Below are 21,131 nucleotides of genomic sequence, written 5' to 3' on the forward strand. Positions count from 1 at the left end.
ACGGTTCGGCACGCTTTTGTGCTTTTCCACTGCTGGCACCGCATGGTATAGTGTCGGAACGGTTCGGTACGGTGGCACTTTTCCACTGCATGGAACCGAACGGTACGGCTCTGAAAAAACAGTACCTACTCGATTGTGGTTCCAACAGGTACCATATCCCACAATCCTTTGCATGCAGTCACTTCTAGCCACTGATTGGTCAGAGAATCCCACCCACCCCGTTGTTATCCCATCCACTTAACTTTAGTACTACTTTAGTGGAAAAGCAAACCTATACCGTACCGTACCGAACCGTTCCAACACCGTACCATGCGGTACCAGCAGTGGAAAAGCAAACCGGGCCAAGCCGGTACTTGCAGTGGAAAAGTGCCAGAGACACCTTTGGACAGCAGTACTGTTAATCTGGGGGAGGGGAGAATTTGATACACCAACTAATTGAAGCCAAACACCAGATATCACTCTTTAAGCAGTTACAGCAAGTTTTTTTCTCCTTTTGGGATAAAGGTTTTGCATAAATAAAGCATTGTAAGCACTTGTCTGTGCTCTTGAATTGTCTCAATCCTTGCAGGACAGCTTGTTCTGTTGAAAAAATAGCTGACTTACTGACCGGAACCACCAGGTGAAAAAAAAAAAAAAACATGAATGCAGTCATCGCATTTAAGAATTCGTAAGCTGCGATAAAATGTTTGCTTTTGGGTTTAATACTGCTCCAACAGATATGAGCTCACAAGCTCATTTATTGAACAATGCTTTATTCATCTTATGTTATATGTTCATTTTACTTTTAGACAGTAACATTGTTACTTGAACTGATATGCTTCTGCCAGCCACAAAAGGCTGATTACGGACTGTGCTGTAAACTGTCCAGGCCCAGGAGGACTAGCAGTCTGTAGCTAAGCTTTGGGGGAAAAAATGTTTACTAGTATTTTTAAATATGCTGCACCAGTATCAAAGGACATCTCACAGCAAGGAAAACCACTAATATTTGGAGACAATCCAGTAGACAGATTAATGCTGTGCATTTCATGTTTAATCAGCAAATTCCCATGGCCATTCTCTTCGGTCACTTAGAATTCAAGGCAGACCATACAACTGAGACATTAAATGTATATACTCTATAATGAAGAATAACTGGCTGCTGGCTATATGACAAGTGTGGCGAGTCCAGAAACGTGGCTTAGCTGCTTTCATTTACCACCAACAACAAAATCACTGATGCTGGAGATTTGCCTGTAACTCAGACAGCATCAGGATATTGTTGCCGGAAGTAAACACATTGCCTCTCCAATGTATGGCTATTGTGAATAGGAACTCCTGCCAAACACTACGACACATCCACCAATATCAGTCACAAATACTGGAAAGGTAAAAGTCACCAAGAGTACTGAAACAATGTTGTGCTAGTAAAGTCATATCAATAAACTTAGATTGCAGGTCCTGTTCTTGCAATGTAACGTTTCCATCTGCCCATCATGTAAAAATACATAAACACAACTCCAGTAAGCAGCGAATGGTAGCTCAGAGGGATAAATGTTCTGTGTAAATGAAAAGCATTACTATGGTTCCTAATTATACCCTCCTTCCCTGTAAATGTCCAGTCTAGCTACCTCTAGGCCATAAATCCCTTGATGTTCTACTTACTGACTACTTTACAACTGTAACTTTTCAGGAACTCCAATACTACACATGCATCTTTTTATTTACATCTCTCAAATCGGGTGCACCAAATATAATCAGAGGTATACTACAAATGAAAATCCAAAGTAACTGTACAGACATTCTGCAAATGTTAGGGTCCTTTCACACGAACGATCCGATGAGACCTGCCTGTCAGTTTTTTAGGTGGACCTGATCGGATCCTCCATGCATCTCTATGGGGCAGCGGGTGTCAACGGAGACATCTCCGCTGACACCCGCTTCTGATCCTGTCCGTGAAATTTGGACGGATGGAAACCGTTTTTTGCATCCGTCCAGCGGATCGGATGGGATCTGATGAGAACAGACAGGCGGTTTGTGCTCATCCAATTCCCCCATAAAGGACAGCGGGGAATCTGACAGCTCCATCTCCGCACATAGAGCAGAGACAGACCTGTCATCCGCCCGCTGAGCTGAACGGGCCTCATCGGAAGGCGCACAGTGTGAAATGATCCGTAGACTTTCTACTTTACCTATTCAGATGCAAAAAATGGAATCACTTTGTTGATGCATGCATAACAATTTCAATATCATTAACCACCTAGTACATTTCCAGTAATAAACATGCAGTCATTGGTCGTAAAGAATATATATGTTTCCCCAATATTTCATAATCCTAATGTGTGCTTTTGTGCCATATAATTGTGTTAAAAAGTATTCTGTTCTCTTTGTATTGCTTCATTTGTGTGAAAATCCTGCCAGTTCCGCCACTTTCCCATTTCAAACTGACCACACTAGACATGAGTGCATCCATCCCAGTATGGTCAGTTTTCTGGCTGTGATTGAAGTATAGCCTGCCTGTCCTATATTAGCCAAGACTTCAGCTGACATGCCCTCCTGCATAGCCATGCACTTGAAGATCAGTACACTGCTGTTTCTCCAAACCCATCTTTCTAAGCCCCTTATGCGATTTAGAACGTATTATTTGATCACCAAAAAAAAAAAAAAGGGAACCACGATAGAGCATAGCTGCTTTTCAGATTTACACAAAGTTGTTTTTGGGTCAGAGGGTGAAATATCACCCAGCAAGATAGTTATAAAGCACAGTGCTTTGGTTAGGCGCCTTCCAAAATGATTTCTAAACACAAAGACTTCCAATGTTTCTCTGAAGCTGGTTACAGATATCAAATTATTTTTTTATGAGCAGGCACTGACTCAAATCATAAGATCCTTAGAGTTCATGGTCTTCACTGCCAAAAGAGCTTTCCATATGTATGTACTGTAAGCTTGGCCAACACCATGCATGCACATTTAGGGGACATAAAAGGCAGTTCATTTTAGCAACGGCCAAATATAAAATATTAGAGTGCAAATTCACTTTGAGATACAATGGATATAAAAAGTCTACACACCCTGTTAAAATGTCAGGTTTCTGTGATGTAAAAAAAATGAGACAAAGATAAATGATTTTAGAACTTTTTCTACCTTTAATGTGACCTATAAACTGTAAAACTCAATTAAAAAACAAAATGAAATCTTTTAGGGGTGGGAGAGTAAAAATGAAAACGAAATTATTGTGATTGCATAAGTCTGCACACTCGCTTATAACTGAATGCGATTGCTTAATTCTGAACACAGCTACATACCCAAACTCATGTTAAATAGAAGTCAGTACACACCTGCCACCATTTAAAGCGCCTCTGAATAACCCCAAATAAAGTTCAGCTGTTCTAGTAGGTCTTTCCTGACATTTTCTTAGTTGCATCCTACAGCAAAAGCCATGGTCTGCAAAGAGCTTCCAAAGCATCAGCGGGAACTCATTGTTAAAAAGATATCAGTCAGGAGAAGGGTGCAAAAGAATTTCGAAGGCACTGGATATACCATGGAAAATATGGCACAACAGTGACATTACCAGGAACTGGACGTCCCTCCAAAATTGATGAAAAGACGAGAAGAAAACTAGTCAGGAAGGCTGCCAAGAGACCTACAGCAACATTAAAGGAGCTGCAGGAATATCTGGAAAGTACTGGCTGTGTGGTACATGTGACAACAATCTCCCGGATTCTTCATGTCTGGGCTGTGGGGTAGACTGGCAAGATGGAAGCCTTTTCTTATGAGGAAAAACATCCAAGCCCGGCTAAATTTTTCAAAAACGCATCTGAAGTCTCCCAAAAGTGTGTGGGAAAAGGTGTTCTGGTCTGATGAAACCAAGGTTGAACTTTTTGGCCATAATTCCAAAAAGATATGTTGGCGCAAAAACAACACTGCACATCACCAAAAGAACACCATACCAACAGTGAAGCATGGTGTTGGCAGCATCATGCTTTGGGGCTGTTTTTCTTCAGCCGGAACAGTGGCCCTAGTCAAGGTAGAGGGAATTATGAACAGTTCCAAATACCAGTCAATATTGGCACAAAACCTTCAGGCTTCTGCTAGAAAGCTGAACATGAAGAGGAACTTCCTCTTTCAGCATGACAACAACCCAAAGCATACATCTAAATCAACAAAGGAATGGCTTCACCAGAAAGAGGTTTTAGAGCGGCCTGGACAGAGCACAGACCTGAATCCGATTGAAAATCTGTGGGGTGATCTGAAGATGGCTGTGCACAGGAGATACCCTCACAATTTGACAGAGGTGTGTAGATTTTTAGATCCACTCTATATCTCGCGTGAGAATTATTGCCAATCCAACCAAATCACTTCACCCAGTCTCAGCAGCTGCAGCGGGTCCTGGGAGAGGCTTACTACTGGTTGTCTGTAGCAGTAGCTGTCAATCATTAAGCACAGGAGCCTGAACTTGAACTCCTGTTACAGGGTTTTCATTTTCGGTTATTGCAAATCAAACCTAATCTTATTTTAAAGCGGAGTTCCGGCCACAAAATCGACAGTCGATTTTGGGCCATCCGCTTGCTATAGGTCACCTGAAAAAGAAATGGGTAGTTACGATTTTTTTTTTTTTTTTACTTACCTTGTAATTGCAGAAAAATATACTCCCCTTTCTTCCACTTCCTCCCTCGGTGGCCGCGGCCCGTGCTGTCACTTCCGCTTTGCAATGATTCCTGGGAGCTGAACGTCATCGCTCCCAGGAATCAATGTGCCTGCACCGGCCCCAACGTCAGTTCCGGCGCAGGCGCGTCATTCCTTGCTAAACAGCTTCTGGGCATGCTCAGAAGCTGTGCAGGGATGACGCTGCAGACCCGGAAGTGACGGCGGGGCCGGCGCAGTGCATCGTGGGACTGAAGTCGACGGAAGAGGACGCAGAAGAGGATCGCGCTGGCTTCAAGCTGCCCACACCTGAGATGGCAGCGCTGGAGAAGAAATTTTAAAAGTAAGTATTTCTTCTAAAAAGGTAAGTGCGAACCGGGACAGATCAGAGGCTATCCATTGTAGAATGTACTAGCCCTGACTGTCCCGGGGGTATGTTCATTGAAATCTTTTTTTTTGTGGCCGGAACTCCGCTTTAATGCTAACAATTTAACCAAGCAGATTTTTTTTTTCTGTGTGAAAAAAATTATATAAATTTAATGTGGTTACAGTGTTGCATGACCACACATTTGTCCGTTAAACGCATTGCCAAACCACAAAACAGCCTGGTTATTTAGGGGGGTAAATATTCCAGGGGTCAAGTGGATATGCAAGAATTTACAAGCACTTTAAAACTAAGAAATAATATGAAAGGTATCCAAATCTGCTACCAAATCAAAGTCCCATTTTTCTTGCGGGGGGAGTCGTGTTGTGTTGTCAGGGGGAGAATTTACAAAAGCCCTAAAATTTTAAAGTGGCTGTGGTAAGAACTGCCTTAAATTTGGTGCACGTAAGTACGGTTACCAAAACTGGTAAAAACTCTTGCCTGAATAAAGCGCAGGTGGTTTTGAAAAGGGAACTACAGCCAGAAAATTTTCGTAAATGCTTTTTTTAAATTCCGTCTTGAGAGTTTCACAAGTTAATTCATGGATATGTGTTACTTTTGGATGCAATTTATATACCTCGGTGACTCTACTTGGATTTGAGACCACCTCAGTGTGGGGGTGTGAACTAAACTAATAGGACAGCAGGCCAAATTGCCTGGACTACGCATTGGGCATAGCTGCCCAACACATACGGCGTGAGTGGACCCAAAAAGAATTATATGTCCATGTATGTACAGTACGTATGTTAAACACACTATTCATAATATTTTATGTGGTGGGTGAGCGTTAAAAAAAAAAAAAAAATTAATAAAAGAGAGCACTACACTGGTTCAATGCTAATATTGCTTGGATGATAGGTTTTCATTTTGGTGATGGCAGCTTAGCTATTCTGGGAAGGATAGGGGTGCAGATGGTTTCTAATTACTAGAGAAATATCTATTGTAATCGTATTTTGACTGTAAATGTCAGAGCCTATTTTTATACTGAAGACTTGAACAGACATCAGTAGGTATAAAACATCTTAAAATTGCAAATTAGTAGAATCTTGAGTTCTTCTTTATCCTACTATGTAATATGGAGGACTTACCTAAACCATCCAATCAGGCAGGCCCTTGCACTGCATATCTGTTGGTAAAGCTAAATGAGATTGTACAATCAGATTGTGGTGAGCTTTAACCACTTGGCACTTTTACCCCTGCCGAAACCAATTTTCAGTTCTGTTAGACTTTGAATGACAATTGCTCAGTCATGCAACATTGTACCCATATGAAATGTTTATCTTTTTTTTTCCACACAAATAGAGCTTTACTTTGGTGGTGTTTAAAAACAACTTTTTTTTTTTTTTGCCAAATGGGAAAAAAAAAAATAATAAAAAAAAATATTTTAGTTTGTTCTAAAATTTCACAAACCGCAAATTTTTCGCCTTCAATGATGTGCGCTGATGAGGCAGCACTGATAGCAGGCACCGGTGGGCACTGCTGGGACTGTGTGTAGTGTAGATGTCCCTTTAATACAAGCCAGTTAATGGCTCTCCTCTCACTGTCAGCGTGAAAAAAATAAATACATACATGTACACAAACACATACATAAACACACACACACTTTTTTTTTTTTAGCAGAGACCCTAGAGACTTTGTAACATCGCATTTGTGCAGCCGTCTTACAAACAATTTTTTTGGGGAAAAAAAAAACACTTTTTTTAAAAAATAAGCAAGCAGTAAAGTTGACCAATTTTTTTCTAGAATGTGATAGAATGCTACGTCGAGTAAATTGATACCTCGTATATCATGCTTCAAAATTGTGCACGCTCGTTGAATAGTGACATTTTTGGTACTTCAAAATCTTCATAGGCAACGCTTTAAAAATTTCTACAGGTCATCACTTTAGAGTTACAGAAGAGGTTTAGTGCTGGAATAATTGCTCTCACTCGAATGATTGTGGAGATACCCCACATATGTGGTTCGAACACGGTTTACCTATGTGGGCGCGCAAGCTCAGAGGAACGGGCACTTTTTAAAGGGCACTTTAAAACTTTTTTTCTCATTTATTTTACTTTTTATTTTTACACTGTCCCTTTAAAAAGAAAAAAAAATGTGCCCATCATTGCCATCAGTGCCGCCCACCAGTGCCCATCATTGCCCACTACTGCTGCCCATCAGTGCCGCCTATCAGTGCCACCCCATCAGTGCCTGTCAGTGCAGTCTCATCAGTGCAGGTAAAAAACATATTTATTTACAAAATTGTATAACAAACAAATAAACCTTTTTTTTCAAACTTTTCGGTCTTTTTTTTTTTATTTGTTTAGCAAAAAAGAAAAAACCTTGCGGTGATCAAATACCACCAAAAAAAAGCTCTATTTGTGGGGGGAAAGGACATAAATTTGGTTTAGGCACAGTGTTGCATGACCACGCAATTGTCATTCAAAATGCAACAGCGCTAAAAAGGTGAAAACTGGCCTGGGCAGGAAGGGGGTGAAATTGCCCTGTATTGAAGTGGTTAATGTGAGAATTAGGGTAAAAGGCACCTCTTCTGCCACCCATAAAAGTGAACCCGCAGCGAATCCGCCACTGGGACCATTTATGTGGAAGAGGACCGCCGAACGTCAAAGTAGCAACGTAAATACACGGTGGGCGGTCCGGAAGTGGTTAAGGTCATTTCAACCTATTTATACTGTACACCTTAAGCTTCCAATGCCTTTTGTGGTTCAGCAAACCAAAATTTTGACTCAAAAGCAATGCTTGTCAGTCTTTGCTAATAAATGGACAACTGATCTTTTAGAGCTCAGGAAACAGCTAAAGAAATCAGGGGCAACAGAACCATTCCACAAGTTGAAGTGCCTAGGTTTTCTGCAGTCTGCATCATCAATCCATTCTAGGTGTAGAAAGAATATTTAGCAGCAAAGATCCTTACTACAACTCTTGCCAAAGTAAGTGAGCAGAATTGTAAAAAAAAAATATAAAAAAAAAAAATTAAAACTAAAATTATGTTTATAATAAAATCACATATACATAATGTATTCTGTAAATATTCTCTTAGTTATATGAAATCTGGCTTCCTGCATTCTACCTGAACTCTGTATTAAAATGTTTAAGGGAAAACAATTTGCCATCTATAGTTATGCCAAGGTCTCAAAAGGCCACAACATGAAACAGCAGAGTTACAGTATATATGTATAGAAGATATTTACATTAGAAATTGCAAGCTAGCATGCAGATTAAAAACTGAAAAAACACTGGATCTGATTTTACTGACACTTCACTCTATGGGTCCAGACAGCTTGCAGGCCTTCCTAACCAATAGGTCAGTCAGGGAAACCACTCGAAACCACGTGTCAAATGTCAGCTATTTGTAAAGAATGGCAACAAGTGCTTTCTCTTTGCATAGATTAAGTATCTGCTCACTGACAGGCATCATGCTGAATTCATACCAGACAAAGTGATGTCATAGATCAAACTGATTAAAGTGCTAACTGCTATTTTCAGCAGATTAAGAGGAGGAATCCAATTGCATCTGACAGCTCTGCTTTTTGAGGGTGTAGTTAGGACATGAGGAAATAAAGTGCAGTAAAGTAGAAATGTACATTTTACAGTGATATAAAAGCCAAAGTGTAACTTCAGACAGAAAATTCAATAAATTGCTAATATTTTTCAGTAAAGATTGCAATGGGATTTAAAGCATATTAAAACCCCAAAACAAAAATTAGAATACAGCTCACCAATATTTAGATGTGGTGGCTACATAAGTTTGTTTTTCAGGCTCCCCCTCCTCTTTTTCACCTGGCAATCCTGCAAACACCACACTTCCTCTTCCTTTTCTAAACTTATTTATCCATTGTATGTGTGGGGGCAGTCATGGCTGTGACCCATATAAGTTCCACTCCAAGCACCAATGTATTAACCCAATGACTCCAATCACTGCAGGGTGCCAACTTCAGAAAAAAAAAAAAATCACTGTCAAAAAGACAGTTACATGGTTTGGTAAGTAACAAGCTGAAGCCGATCTGTTACACACTAAAGGCCCGTACACACGTAGCGATTGTCGGGCGTAAATATTCGGCCACCGACCGATCGGCCGATTGTCGGCTTGTTAGTATGATGCTTCCGACAACCGACTGCGACTTTTTGGCCGAACAGAATCTGGCGTGCAGACTTTAAAATTTTTGTTGGCCAACACCAGAGCGCCCGATTGTTCCTCAGTCAGTACAGAATTCGGCCGACAAACAGCAGATGAGCAAGACTGGGCATGCTCAGAGAAGAAAAAACACACGGAAAGTTAACCATCACATTACATCACTTCTGCAGTCAGCTGTTGTTGGCCGAGAAAATTAGTGTGCAGTCTTTATCACTTTTCAACCGACAGGACAGCACCGGACAAAAGACGGCTGATCGTTCGGCCGACAATCGGTACGTGTGTACGGGGCTTTACTGGGCAGTTTGCCAGTGTGTGCTTCAACCTGCTAAACTGCACTGGGCGGAGTTACGCACACTATACGTCACTTCTGGTTTGGCAGGTTGGAGCCGTGGAACGCGGAAGCGGAAGCATCCCGGCGTCCTGTATCGGACAGTGATCGGTCCGAAGTGTGAGTGTGTACTCTCTTGATTTTTCCATTGATTGTATACTACACCGTTGCGGTCTTCTTTTGTCTGCTTGAGCACCACAGATTGTGACATCGGAGGGGAGGCATTTCCCGACTTGGCTCATAACAGTCCTAAGGAACCCCGGACAAATCATCTTACTCTGTGGCAGATTACAATACTTATTTTTGCCCAGAAGAAAAAAATAGGGTGAGTGCGATACCTAGTGGGCATCACTGGTATAGGCACCTTAGCACCATGTTTCTTTTTAGCAGCCATGGCTGCCATACAAACTGGGTTTTAAATAGGTCAGCCACACATCCTCTACTAAAACACATGTCCTGCCTGCATTTTTCGGCATCATTGAAGCTCGCATTTTTACAGATCCACACATAATCATCATTAGAGGTAACTTGCTTGGCTTGTAAGCTCTGCAAAAAAAAAAAATCCAGATTTCCACTTTAAGCTCACAGGCCATGGCAAGGACACTGCATTTAAGGCAAGATAAACAAAGTATTTTCTGTACTTGCTGAAAATATTTTCTTGAAAAGTAAAAAAAAAACCTCTACATTTTAGGATTGACAAGCTGTAATACAGAAGCAGTCAAACTCCACACAAATTACATTTATAATCAAAACTGGGCAGCCTTAACACCAAGTGCTACATTACTTCTGCCATATTTTGTGGATTATCAAAAAGCGTACAATGGGTTCAGTACAGCTGACCAGTATATTTGGAAGGTCAAATTAGGAACTGGTGTTCCCAAAACACTACATTCGTGAAAAGCGGTTTTAAGCAAAGTGGAGAACCAAAATTTTTAAATACCGTATGTCCACATGAAAAACAAAAACCCACAGCATGAAGGCTGTGTTCTTTATGCATTTATGTTTTAATTTGACTAGAACATACCTTAGATCAGTGATGGAAAACCTTGGCACCCAGATGTTTTGGCACTACATTTCCCACAATGCTCATGCACTCTGCAGTGTTGTTGAGCATCATGGGAAATGTAGTTCCAAAACATCTGGGGTGCCAAGGTTGGCCATCACTGCCTTAGATGAACGATGAAAACCTTACAACACAAGCATTGACATAAGAAAACGCAAACTAGCATAGCTTCCAAAAATGAAAAGATTACAAGTTCTGTTAAGACTTGTAACCTCCAAAACAGTATCTGTACTCAGTCATGTAATATGAAGTGGCAAACTCTAGAAAGCAGAGCTTGATGTCAAAGTCCAAGAAAAATGTGGGTCACTAGTATGTACTGTAGAATACATTATTGTGACAGCAGTTTTAATTGATCTTCAGCTGGCGCCTTGCTTTTTGTTGTTGCCGCTGATCGACAAAAATGTTTTCCATCATTCCTGCTAGACAGAAGTCAATCTAATGAATGTTTTTTGTTGAATGGGGATAGCAATACATAGATCGAAATTCAGCTGGTCCCTGCGGAATAAGCCAAATTTGGATCCATCTATGGTCAGCTTTAGCCTTTCTAGTAGGTCTGGTTTAGTTGCACTTAAGGAAAGGGTAAGGTGATCAACAAGACCCGTATGAAAATGTAGTCAGGCAACTGGTTATATTGTAACTTAACACTGCGTGCAAGATCATCAGGTAACAAAAGATATAAAAACCCCAAAAAACAAACACAAACCTTTCAGTCCACACCCCTAGGTGCTTAAAGAGTATGTAAACCTAACAATTAATATTCCTTATCTGCACCTGTTGTACCATGTACTTGTATGAAAAAAGTATGCTGCTCTTTGTATTGCTTCCTTCGTGTGAAATCCCTGGTGTTCCTGCCAGTCCCTCTGGTTTCATATAAAAAACAGACCACTCTAAGCAGAACACCACATCATGGTCAGTTCTCTATGCTGGGAACTCAGCCTGCTCTCCTCCAATGATCAGTCTTGTCCTGAACCTCCCAACCCCCGCACAGCCATTCACTGGTATGTTCAGTGTGCAGCTGCTTCTACTTCCCCCTGCTCTTAGGCAGCTGAGAACAGAGGGACTGGGTTGGACTGAATTGTTTTACAAGGTGATCATTTACAATCACCTTAAAGTCACTGGTACAACTCAAAACTGCCTAACCAGCTATAAAATATACAATTCTAAGAATCGTCTAACCAACCCCTGCAAAAATAGAATCCCCCATCAGGGAGCAAGGGTAGGAAACCAGTAATAATAATAGGAATACTTTCCTGATAAAAAAAACGGGCAATAGGGAGAATTCCTTAGAAGAATGCTCAGTTTCACCCTCTCTTGACTACCTGCTGATTCTCCAAAGAAGTATATTCCAGTCATGGATTTCCTGTCACGTTAAAGGAAGGGTACTCATGTACAACTTCCACTGTGCAAGTTTGGGATGATCTGAAGAAGGAATCCAAAAGATAACAATATCCTGACCCTAGGAAAGAGTCATTTAAGACAGCCTACTATAGGGAGTAATTTGCCTAATCTGTAGCAAGGGAATCTCTTGAGGTGAGGTGAAGATCAACCAACTTTCAAATTAGGACCAGCCAAGGTCAGACAGATGAACCAACGAGGTGATCTGCCGACACTTCAGAAATGTTCTGTTACAAAAAAAAAAAAAAAACAATCAAAAAAGGATACATCTGTTAGGGGAGTGCTCCCAGGCAAGGAAAAAAAAACAAAAAAAAAACAACAAGAACAAATATCCTGTCGCCGGTCATTGAGCAAAAAACAGCATCCAGGACTTTCTTCGCCTGAGAAGACAAACTTGGTCCCTTGTCAGGCTCTTACTACAGTAGGAATCAGAAAAGTGGTATCACGCGGGTTGGTCCTACAAACATCCTAAAAATGTCAAATCTCCCCTGCATACTGTTCTCCTGCAGATGGTTCCCGTCTCCTTGCCTAGGTACTTCTTTAGGAAGCTTAGGAGTCTTTATTGGATTTGTATGGAGAGGCAAGAAACCACAATTCACTATAAAGATGCTACAGAGGTCTAAACGCAATGGAGGTCTGGGTCTGCTGGACGTTCTTCAATATTACAAAGCAATAGCTTTGGCAACATGTGCTCTACTGGAAATTTTACGTTTCCTTAAAATTATGGTTATCACTGGCAGAGACTATCGCAGGCCTTAACTTGCCTATGTTCCCTGGGTTCCATCAGGGGACAGAAGTCTATCTGATTGGGTGTCGCCCATTGACCACTCATTCACTGAGAATTTGGAACAGATTGAAAAGATCTGTAACCTTCTTCCCCCAACATCTCCACTAGCACCAGTGGGGGGAGACCCCTGGTTTAACCCCAGTGAGCGGCTGGCTTCTCTTGGAACGTGGGTGAGCAATGGCATTGTCAGCTTAGCGCTTTTGTAGAAGGCCATGCCATAGTCCCACTGATCACCCTTAGGGAACGTTATGGCAGTTTTCCCTTTGATTTTTGGAGGCACCTCCAGTTAGCAAATTTTATTGCATCCAAACATCATGAAATCGCAGATTACGGAGTTTGAACACAAATGGGCGGCACAAAATCCCTGCCTCATAGGATCTTGGCCCTATACAAACTTTTAGATGCAGCAAAATCTACCCCTACCACCATATTTCATCAGGGAATGGGAGCGTGACCTACAGTGTGAGTTCACTAAAGAACAGCTGCAGCATTTGTATCATATGACATACTCTAGCTCAGTTGAGTCCAGAGCGCAGGAAAATAATTACAAGTTACTATCTAAATGGTATTGTGTACCCATGACTCTTGCCAGAATTTGTCCCTCGATCTCCAATAGGTATTGGAGGGGATGTGGACAGAGGGGAACATTCCTCCACATATGGTGGGATTGCCCATTAGTTCAACCTTTTTGGGCAATGGTTCGTAAACATGTGATGGATGGCCTTGGGATAGACCTTCCCAACTCTCCGGAAACATTTTCTCCTCCACATCCCCCATATACCTATCTCCCACTATAAACGTAGTGCTCTCCACCACCTTCTTGGTGCTGCCAAGCATCTTATTCCCTAACCACGGGAAAAGCTTAAATATCCCAAGTGAGGGAGAGTGGCTCCGGAGGTGGGTGAGATTATGGAAGCAGAAGATTAACTTGCCACTTGCAGGGATACCCGAAAAAGATTTGACTCCACTTTGGCTCAATGGAAAACCAACACATCAGGCTTAGCCCCAGTATCTTCTAGCTTAGATATAGCTCTACTAGCCTGGGCAGACCCTACCTTTAAACAGTTGGTCCAAGCAGACCAAAATCTCACTGTTGACAACCTCTCAGTTACTGAACCAAACTAGCTGTGAACCAGGTGTGAGCACTATGACCACGACCTTATAAGGTGACATAAGCCTAATCACTAAGTGATCTAATATTGTTGGAGCTTTGTTTGTTCTCTGAACTGTACACCCGAGCGGGAATGTGTCCACTTGTGTGGGCTCTCCACTCCTCTCCCAGCTGGGGTAGAAGTTGCCTCGATTGGGGCCGAATTGACTGTGACCAAGGAGAACTCCTTTATATTGTCCAGCTCGGACATGGCTCCGAGCACTCTCCTGAAGTGCGAACAACCATATTGCTTTTTATTTTCCCTTTCTTCTCCCCCTCCTCTCCTCTTGTGTACTTATCCAAATGTTGTTACTTTGCAATTATTCCATATTATGCAGTTTCATAATTTCATACATCTCTGCACTATTTAGGTGATTTACAGTGTGTACTGTAGCATAGAAACATGTTTTTTTTTCTTTAAAATTTGATGAAGAGTGTAAGCTCTGGATCACCTGGTTTCAGTTTTTGTATGTCTATACACGTTTGAAACTAAAAAAAGTTTATACAAAAAAGAAAAGCGAAAGTATGAGGACTCAGACAAACCTGGGAAAAAGCACAATTGGGAAGTACCAGAAGTGTGAGGATAGGCAGCTGAAGGAAGTGCCCGACACGTGTAGAATGGAAGCTGAAAGTTAAACCTGACCATCCAATTTTCACATAGATCTCCGTCAATTAAGGACGAGTACAGTACAGCGACCAGTAGTGTCTGGAATGATGACAGATCCAAATAGACACTTTCCCTTAAGGGGTAAGTGAATCAGACACTCCTTAGGCATATCCTTGTTATCCCAGGCACACAAGAGAAGTTGGGAAGCTTACAGGGAAAAATCACAAGTGAACAATAGTGCTTCAAATATATTTTTCAAAAGTTGCAGGACACTATGTGACCCTGTGCTGGAGAGGTCTCCTTTAAAAGATATAAAGCACTGTTACGTGGTTTTACAGAGTCCCTGCCAAAAAGAGTACAATCTGGTATTGCATAAGGAAAAGGTTTGCGTTTGTCCCTTCAGAAAAGTCGAGATGAAAGCTGTGGATCACATTGAAAGTGGTATTTTTGTACGATATTCTGATTGTGTGTACGGGCCTTTAGGCTGTCAGCAGATCAGCCTCTATATTTTCGGCAGTGCTAAAAAATAGGAAAGCAACTGAGCATGTGCAGAGCAGGGTGAGACAGTACATTACTGGATTTTAAACCGTAAAGGCACCCATTTTTAATTTTTTACATAGCTATACCTGCAAAAGCAGCTGGCCTGAAGGGATCTAGCAGGACTTAATTTTCTGACCAAAGTTTCACTTTAAGGTGGATGATATGATGCTCAGAGACCACCTAATTTGAATTTCAAAAAGGTAAATGGCTTCATAGGTTTTTTTTCCAGTCCTCCTAGAGGAAGGTTTTAGGAAGTGTATTGGGAAGATCTTTGCAGATGTAGGAGCTCTAAAAAAACAAAACAAAAAAAAAACCTATGCTTTTAGAAAGGGGGTGAGACCAGGCCAAGGCTCTGTGTCTGAATGGACACAGGAAGGCTATGGCTTGGCTGGGGTGCCCCCATAGCAAGCTGCTTGCTTTGGGGGCATTCAACCAGAGGGAGGGGGCAGGAGCACCGAAGGGGGACCCGAGAAGAGAAGGATCGGAGCTGCGCTGTGCAAAACCACTGCACAGAGCAGGTAAGTATAACAACTTTTTTTTTTTTTTTGTTTCTTAGTTAAAAATAACGAGACTTTAGCATCACTTCAATGCCTCCACTGTAGGTATGCCTTCCTCACAGACACGCAACTGTGTGGAAAACTGCAAGAACTGGAAAGAGCTTGAACAGCTGATTGGTGCAGTGGGGAGGCTAGGTTCTGGTGGGAGAGCATTGCCTAGGAGATGTCCGAACATTCTCCTGCCACTCTGCTATCTGGCCAAGTTCATCCTGTATTAGGAACCTGCATGCTGCAAGCCCCAGGAGCTATGCATCTGCTCTTCACTCCAGGTCAGGATCTGCAGAAATCCCTATTGTACTACTCTCAGACGCTCTTTCCAGTCACAGTGCTTTTCAGAGGGCATTTGACAGGTAGTGAGGAAGTGAAAAAATTAACACACCCCTATGTGCTGCTATTTTAAACTGCTGTGCAAATCAAAATTCCAAAATGTCACTAAATCAACTTACAGCTGCCAACACCTATACCATGTCTCACATCTGTATAAAAAACAAAAACTAAAAACAAGTGTAGCGCCTTTCAGTGGACTTCCTGAGGAAGTCGCGTGGTTTTGTGACGAAACACATTGGGACGGAGCTTTTGGATGTCGTCAGCATGTAGGACAGAAATCAAAAGTGCGGTATTTTCATCCAAATACTAGCAATTATATTGTAGGGCTGAAATAAGTAGTATGTTTTTGCACATGAATGTGAGTGCATTGAATTGAGCATGAATACATTGTCTTCTGGAAGATAAAAACTATGTACTGTAGTTCTCCCTTTTGTGGCAATTCCCCTCATATCCTGGAGGAATGGAGGAGGGAGTATGCCCTTAGGGGAATAGAAAATCACATTTAGAGGACTGCTTTTACAGTGTGAAAAGGAATGGATTATAAAGTATCCCTGTTAAGGGGACACAAGCCATTTGTGACCTTACATTTTATATGTGGGTCATAAAATTAAGGTTAGAGAACAACTGGTGGAGGGCGTTTGCACAGCAGGTGAATTAGTAAGAGACTTTATTGCTTATGCAAAATGAAATGATCGTAAAAGATTCTAAATTTTCTGAGACAAAATTATGTGATATTGTGCTAAAAGCATAACAGTGCTACATTTTTTTGGGGTTTTAAACGCAGTGAGGAAATGTTCTATCCCCTCCTCACCGCCTGATTAAACCTTATAATTCCGTACTAAAGTTGCATGCATTGAACGTAGTTGTAGTGTAGTCCTATTGAACTCAATGGTTGAGTTTGACAAGCTGGACACAAGTTAAAAATGCCACAGCATGTGAACAGTCGCAGCAGGCTGTTATTTTACAATTTAGGTGGGTGGTGAAAAAAAAAAAAAAAAAAAAAAAGTGGCTCAGCTGCCACCTATCCAAAAGAGACCTATTTCATGAGCAGTTATACCTATTATTCCTAGTGTAGCGAGTTTATTTTATATAGGTTTACATACTTATGGACCTTGTCAGGTCCAAAGTTAATAATGAACAGAATTAAATTCAGCCTTCCACAACAGTTCAACTTTCTCATTTGGCCCCCTAATTGCCCACCCCTCCATGAAAGCATGGAGCTCACGGAAGACTCTGCTGGCAGAACTCTGGTCCCTTGGCCTTAAATAATGCTGAATGATGGTGGTGGAGGGAAAATTAAAATGGGATCCAACGGTACCAACTGAGGTAGCTCCCAATGCTTCAGCTTGACTGGCCTTACTAACTACATAAGTCCTCAGATTGGGTCACAACAGAGGCTGTGCCAGGGCTCTGGACCTGGAGAGCATTCTTTGGCTTAACAACTCTGTACATCAAAGTCTGGAATGTAGCACAATGCAAATCCCAGTCCCCAAAGGTCACACTCCACCCTAGACCTGGATTCTTCAGTCAGCCAGGTTCTAGCTGCAGCCTCCAAAGCTGTTGTGAAGGATCTAAATAGCTGCTGTGTGGAGACTAGATCACGCAGAGCGATTGTAGACCTAAAGGAGTTGTAAAGGCAGAAGGTTTATCTTTATGCATTAAGATAAAAAACCTATGTGCCACAGCCCCCTAACACTTCTCTGAGGTTCCTTTCTGTCCAGGGATGTCCACGAGCGTCTCAGCCGTCAGACATTCTCCTTCCTGATTGGCTGAGACACAACAGTGGTGCCATTTGCTCCTGCTGTTGTCAAAGTCAACTTGCTAAACAGGGGAGAGAGAAAGCTGGGCTCTGTGTCTGAATCGACACAGGGAGTTGTGACTCGGCTCCGGTGCCCCCATAGCAAGCTGCTTGCTGTGGGGTCACTGAACAGGAGGGAGGGGCCAGGATTAAAGAGGGACCAGAGAAGGGGAGGATCCAGGCTGCTCTGTGCAAATCCACTGCAACAGAGCAGGTAAGTAGAACATGTTTGTTATTTTTATAGGAAAAAAAAAAAGGAGGAGACTTTACAACCGCTTAAATAAAGACACCAAAGAAAAAAACATGTCTAACAGTGGCAGGTGGGGTTATATTGGGGTCTGACTTAACATGCTTTTGTTTGCCAGTGTCCGCGCTTTCTGAAGGTGTCAGTTTAACCTGACTTTTTCAGACCCTGTTGCCATCCGTGTAACACATATGCGGGGGCGAAAGGTTGGGCTGCTCAAACACGGTACATATGCGTCACTGGGAGGGCGATGTTCCTGTGCTGAGGTCATGCTCACTGCGCTCTCCCAGAACGGAGACTAAGCTGTCACAGACAGCTCTCACTCCCCACATATGGTCGGTAGCTGGCTTGACCAGCTCTCGATTATGTGACCACTGACAGTCAATCCCGCCCCTGACGCATAGACACTAACAAAAGGAACAACAGGGTTGGGTGCAAAGGGGTTAAAATTCCTGTGTTCCTATATTGACAAAAATAAAATTATGCTTTCAAGAGTTCACCAGCATCACCCCCATGCTGCCATTCTTCAGCATAGTAAAACAGCTTTAAATATAGTTCCCTGCGGGCATAGCAGTTTGAGGTTACGACTTATCTGAACAAATACGAATGGCCCCAGCAGTGCTGGTTTATAATTGAGAAATCTGGATGGTAGCCTGGGGCTCAGACCTTTCTCGTTCAGAATGACAGGTAAAGGCCTCATACAAGAGAAGGTGAGAAACAGTTTTAAAGATATTTTTACAGCCCATATATTAAAAGGAAATCGCTGCATATTACAAAGTAAATTGAAAATATGATTAGAATTTCAAGTTCAAGAAATGAATATTAAACAGGGTCCTTGACGTTAGATTAAAATATAATGAGCTCTGTGCAGTACTATCTATGGGTTCCAACCAAACAGGATTTCGTTTTACTCTGGAAATGCCCTTTAAAACACATTTTTGGAGGTTGATATTAAGAGCTCTGACTATTCCTCCATCTTTTGCTTATGTAGTGGCATTTCATATTTAAAAGGCAAATGAATCACAATTTCCCATATTCTGAAATGAAATAAAAAGATCACTATGGCTGATACACGTACCAGTGTACAAAATTGTGTTTGTGCATTACGGCAAGTCCAGCGGCAATCTCACATGCCATACGCTGCAGCAGCATGATCTCCGTGTCGCTGTTCAACTTCTCCCTCTCGTTACTTAAATAGGTCTTCAGGTCACCCTGCAAAGGAAAGCAGCATATCATCATCAGCTTGTTCATCTGCTGATTGCACTTCAGAGATGCTTAAAAAGCAGCAACTAAATACATTACTTAGATCTAATCAGTCAACAAGGTTATTATTAGTAAAGTTGAACAGCTTAATAGTCTTCAACTCATCATGTTTCATGTCTCAAATAAGAATTCCTCCTGAACACACCATGTACATTTCCTTTTATGGGCAATTTAGGTTTCTTCCTGTTTATACTGCAGTATAGTCACTAGTTTTTACCAACTAGATTAACTTTTGAAAATAAAAGCAGTCAATAGTTTCAGACACCATTGTAAGCGACCAAACCAGGGGCCCAGCCCAATTAAAATACAAGGGTTACAGATTTGTTGAATAGTAAATTCTGGCTTAACAAATGGTAATAGAAATGTGTCCCTAACCACTTGACCTGCGGAATTTACCTCCCCCCCCCCCTTTTAAGACCTTTGTGATACGGCACTGCGTTATTTTAACTGACAATTGCGCAGACATGCAACACTGTACCCAAATAAATTTATGTCATTTTGCCCCCACAAAAATAGAGCTTGCGCTTTTGGTGGTATTTGATCACCGTTTTTTATTTTTTGCATTATAAACAGACAGTTTTAAGAAAACAAAAAACAAAAAACACATTTACTTTATGCTATAAAACATCCAATTAAAACATTTTTAAAAATCGTTTTTCCTTATAAATTTAGGACAATATGTATTTTGCTAACCCAATCCCCAATAAGCGTATATTGATTGGTTTGCACAAAAAAGTTATAGCGTCTACAAATTATGGGCTATATACGGGAAATTATATATATATATATATATATTTTAATAACGGCGGTGTTTAAGTACAGCGCAACTGCGCTATTGCAGCAGACATTCTGGCACTAATACCTTTGACACTTTGTGGGAACCAGTGACACCAATACAGGTATCAGTGCTAAACATATGCACTGTCACTGTACTAAGGACACTGGCTGGGAAGGGATTAAACATCTATGGTGATCAAAGGGTTAACTGTGTGTCTAACATGTTTTTGGGTGTACTATGTTGTAGTTTTACTAAGGGACATGGTGGGTTTTACTAAAAATCAATCAGTTCCCTGCTGACAGGACAGAGCCCTGCCTTGTTTACAGAGCTCTGTCCTGTCCCTCCTCGCTGATCAGCGGGTGGTGGCGGTCATCCATTGGCCGGGACCCACTGATCAGCTTTGTGCTATGTCTAATCACAGCACGGCCGGGTTGCCAGCAGCATGCGGTCCACTACACAGAAGTCCCAGATCACTCACTAGGTACGTAAACTGGCACTGAAGAGCTACTTTGCCACCATATATCCAAGTAATGTGGTTGACAATCCATAAAAGTAGAACTTCACAAAAAGAGCTAAAGAGATACCTAACTATTTCTCTGAGAAGCCCAACACTTCAAGGGACAAATAATCAAGTGTGGCATGCCTAAGGGGGCAGGCTGTTTATGCAGAGTTTAAGATTTTCATGGAGCATCATAGGCTTCGTGGGCTTTTGAAGAACATGAGCAATTTTATAGGGAGCGATGTAAAGATATGTTTTACAAATTACTAACGTATATGTACAGTTACAGCCTGTTTAGACTTTCAACACAGTGTAGAGATTTAGCCTGGGGTAGGTTTGGAGGGGGGGGGGGGGGAATTGTGGAGGGCAGGTACTTTCCCTTTAGGCCTGTTCATTAAGCAGTTGGTCAGAGAGGCTGGTGGATGGCAGTTTTTTCTGTCTGTAGTGAGGAGACCTGGATGCTGCCTGGAAGCCTCCTGAATTTGACCTGCTGGGTGAGCTTGACTTTAAGAGAGGATTTGAAATACTGTGTATGCTGTGTCTGGGATGTTTAAAGTTATTCATGAAAGTCTGTGTTGTACAGACAGGAAAATGTACCTGTTGTGTTTAAACTGAACCA

At 41.7% G+C, this 21,131-nt stretch overlaps 1 protein-coding gene across 1 annotated transcript in view; it reads right to left on the reverse strand.

The window, feature by feature from the left end:
* LMTK2 (lemur tyrosine kinase 2) overlaps positions 1 to 21,131 on the reverse strand; it is a gene marked incomplete at its 3' end in the record, with an annotated part of 181,745 nt that overhangs the window by 31,237 nt on the left and 129,377 nt on the right. The window contains exon 7 of the mRNA XM_082261707.1: positions 19,051 to 19,184. Within this exon, the coding sequence (XP_082117833.1) occupies positions 19,051 to 19,184 (134 nt within the window). The remainder of the gene's footprint in view (positions 1 to 19,050; positions 19,185 to 21,131) is intronic.

Source organism: Pelophylax lessonae (genome assembly GCF_965119305.1).
Source record: "Pelophylax lessonae genome assembly, chromosome: 6".
In the NCBI taxonomy this organism is placed as follows: Eukaryota; Metazoa; Chordata; class Amphibia; order Anura; family Ranidae; genus Pelophylax; species Pelophylax lessonae.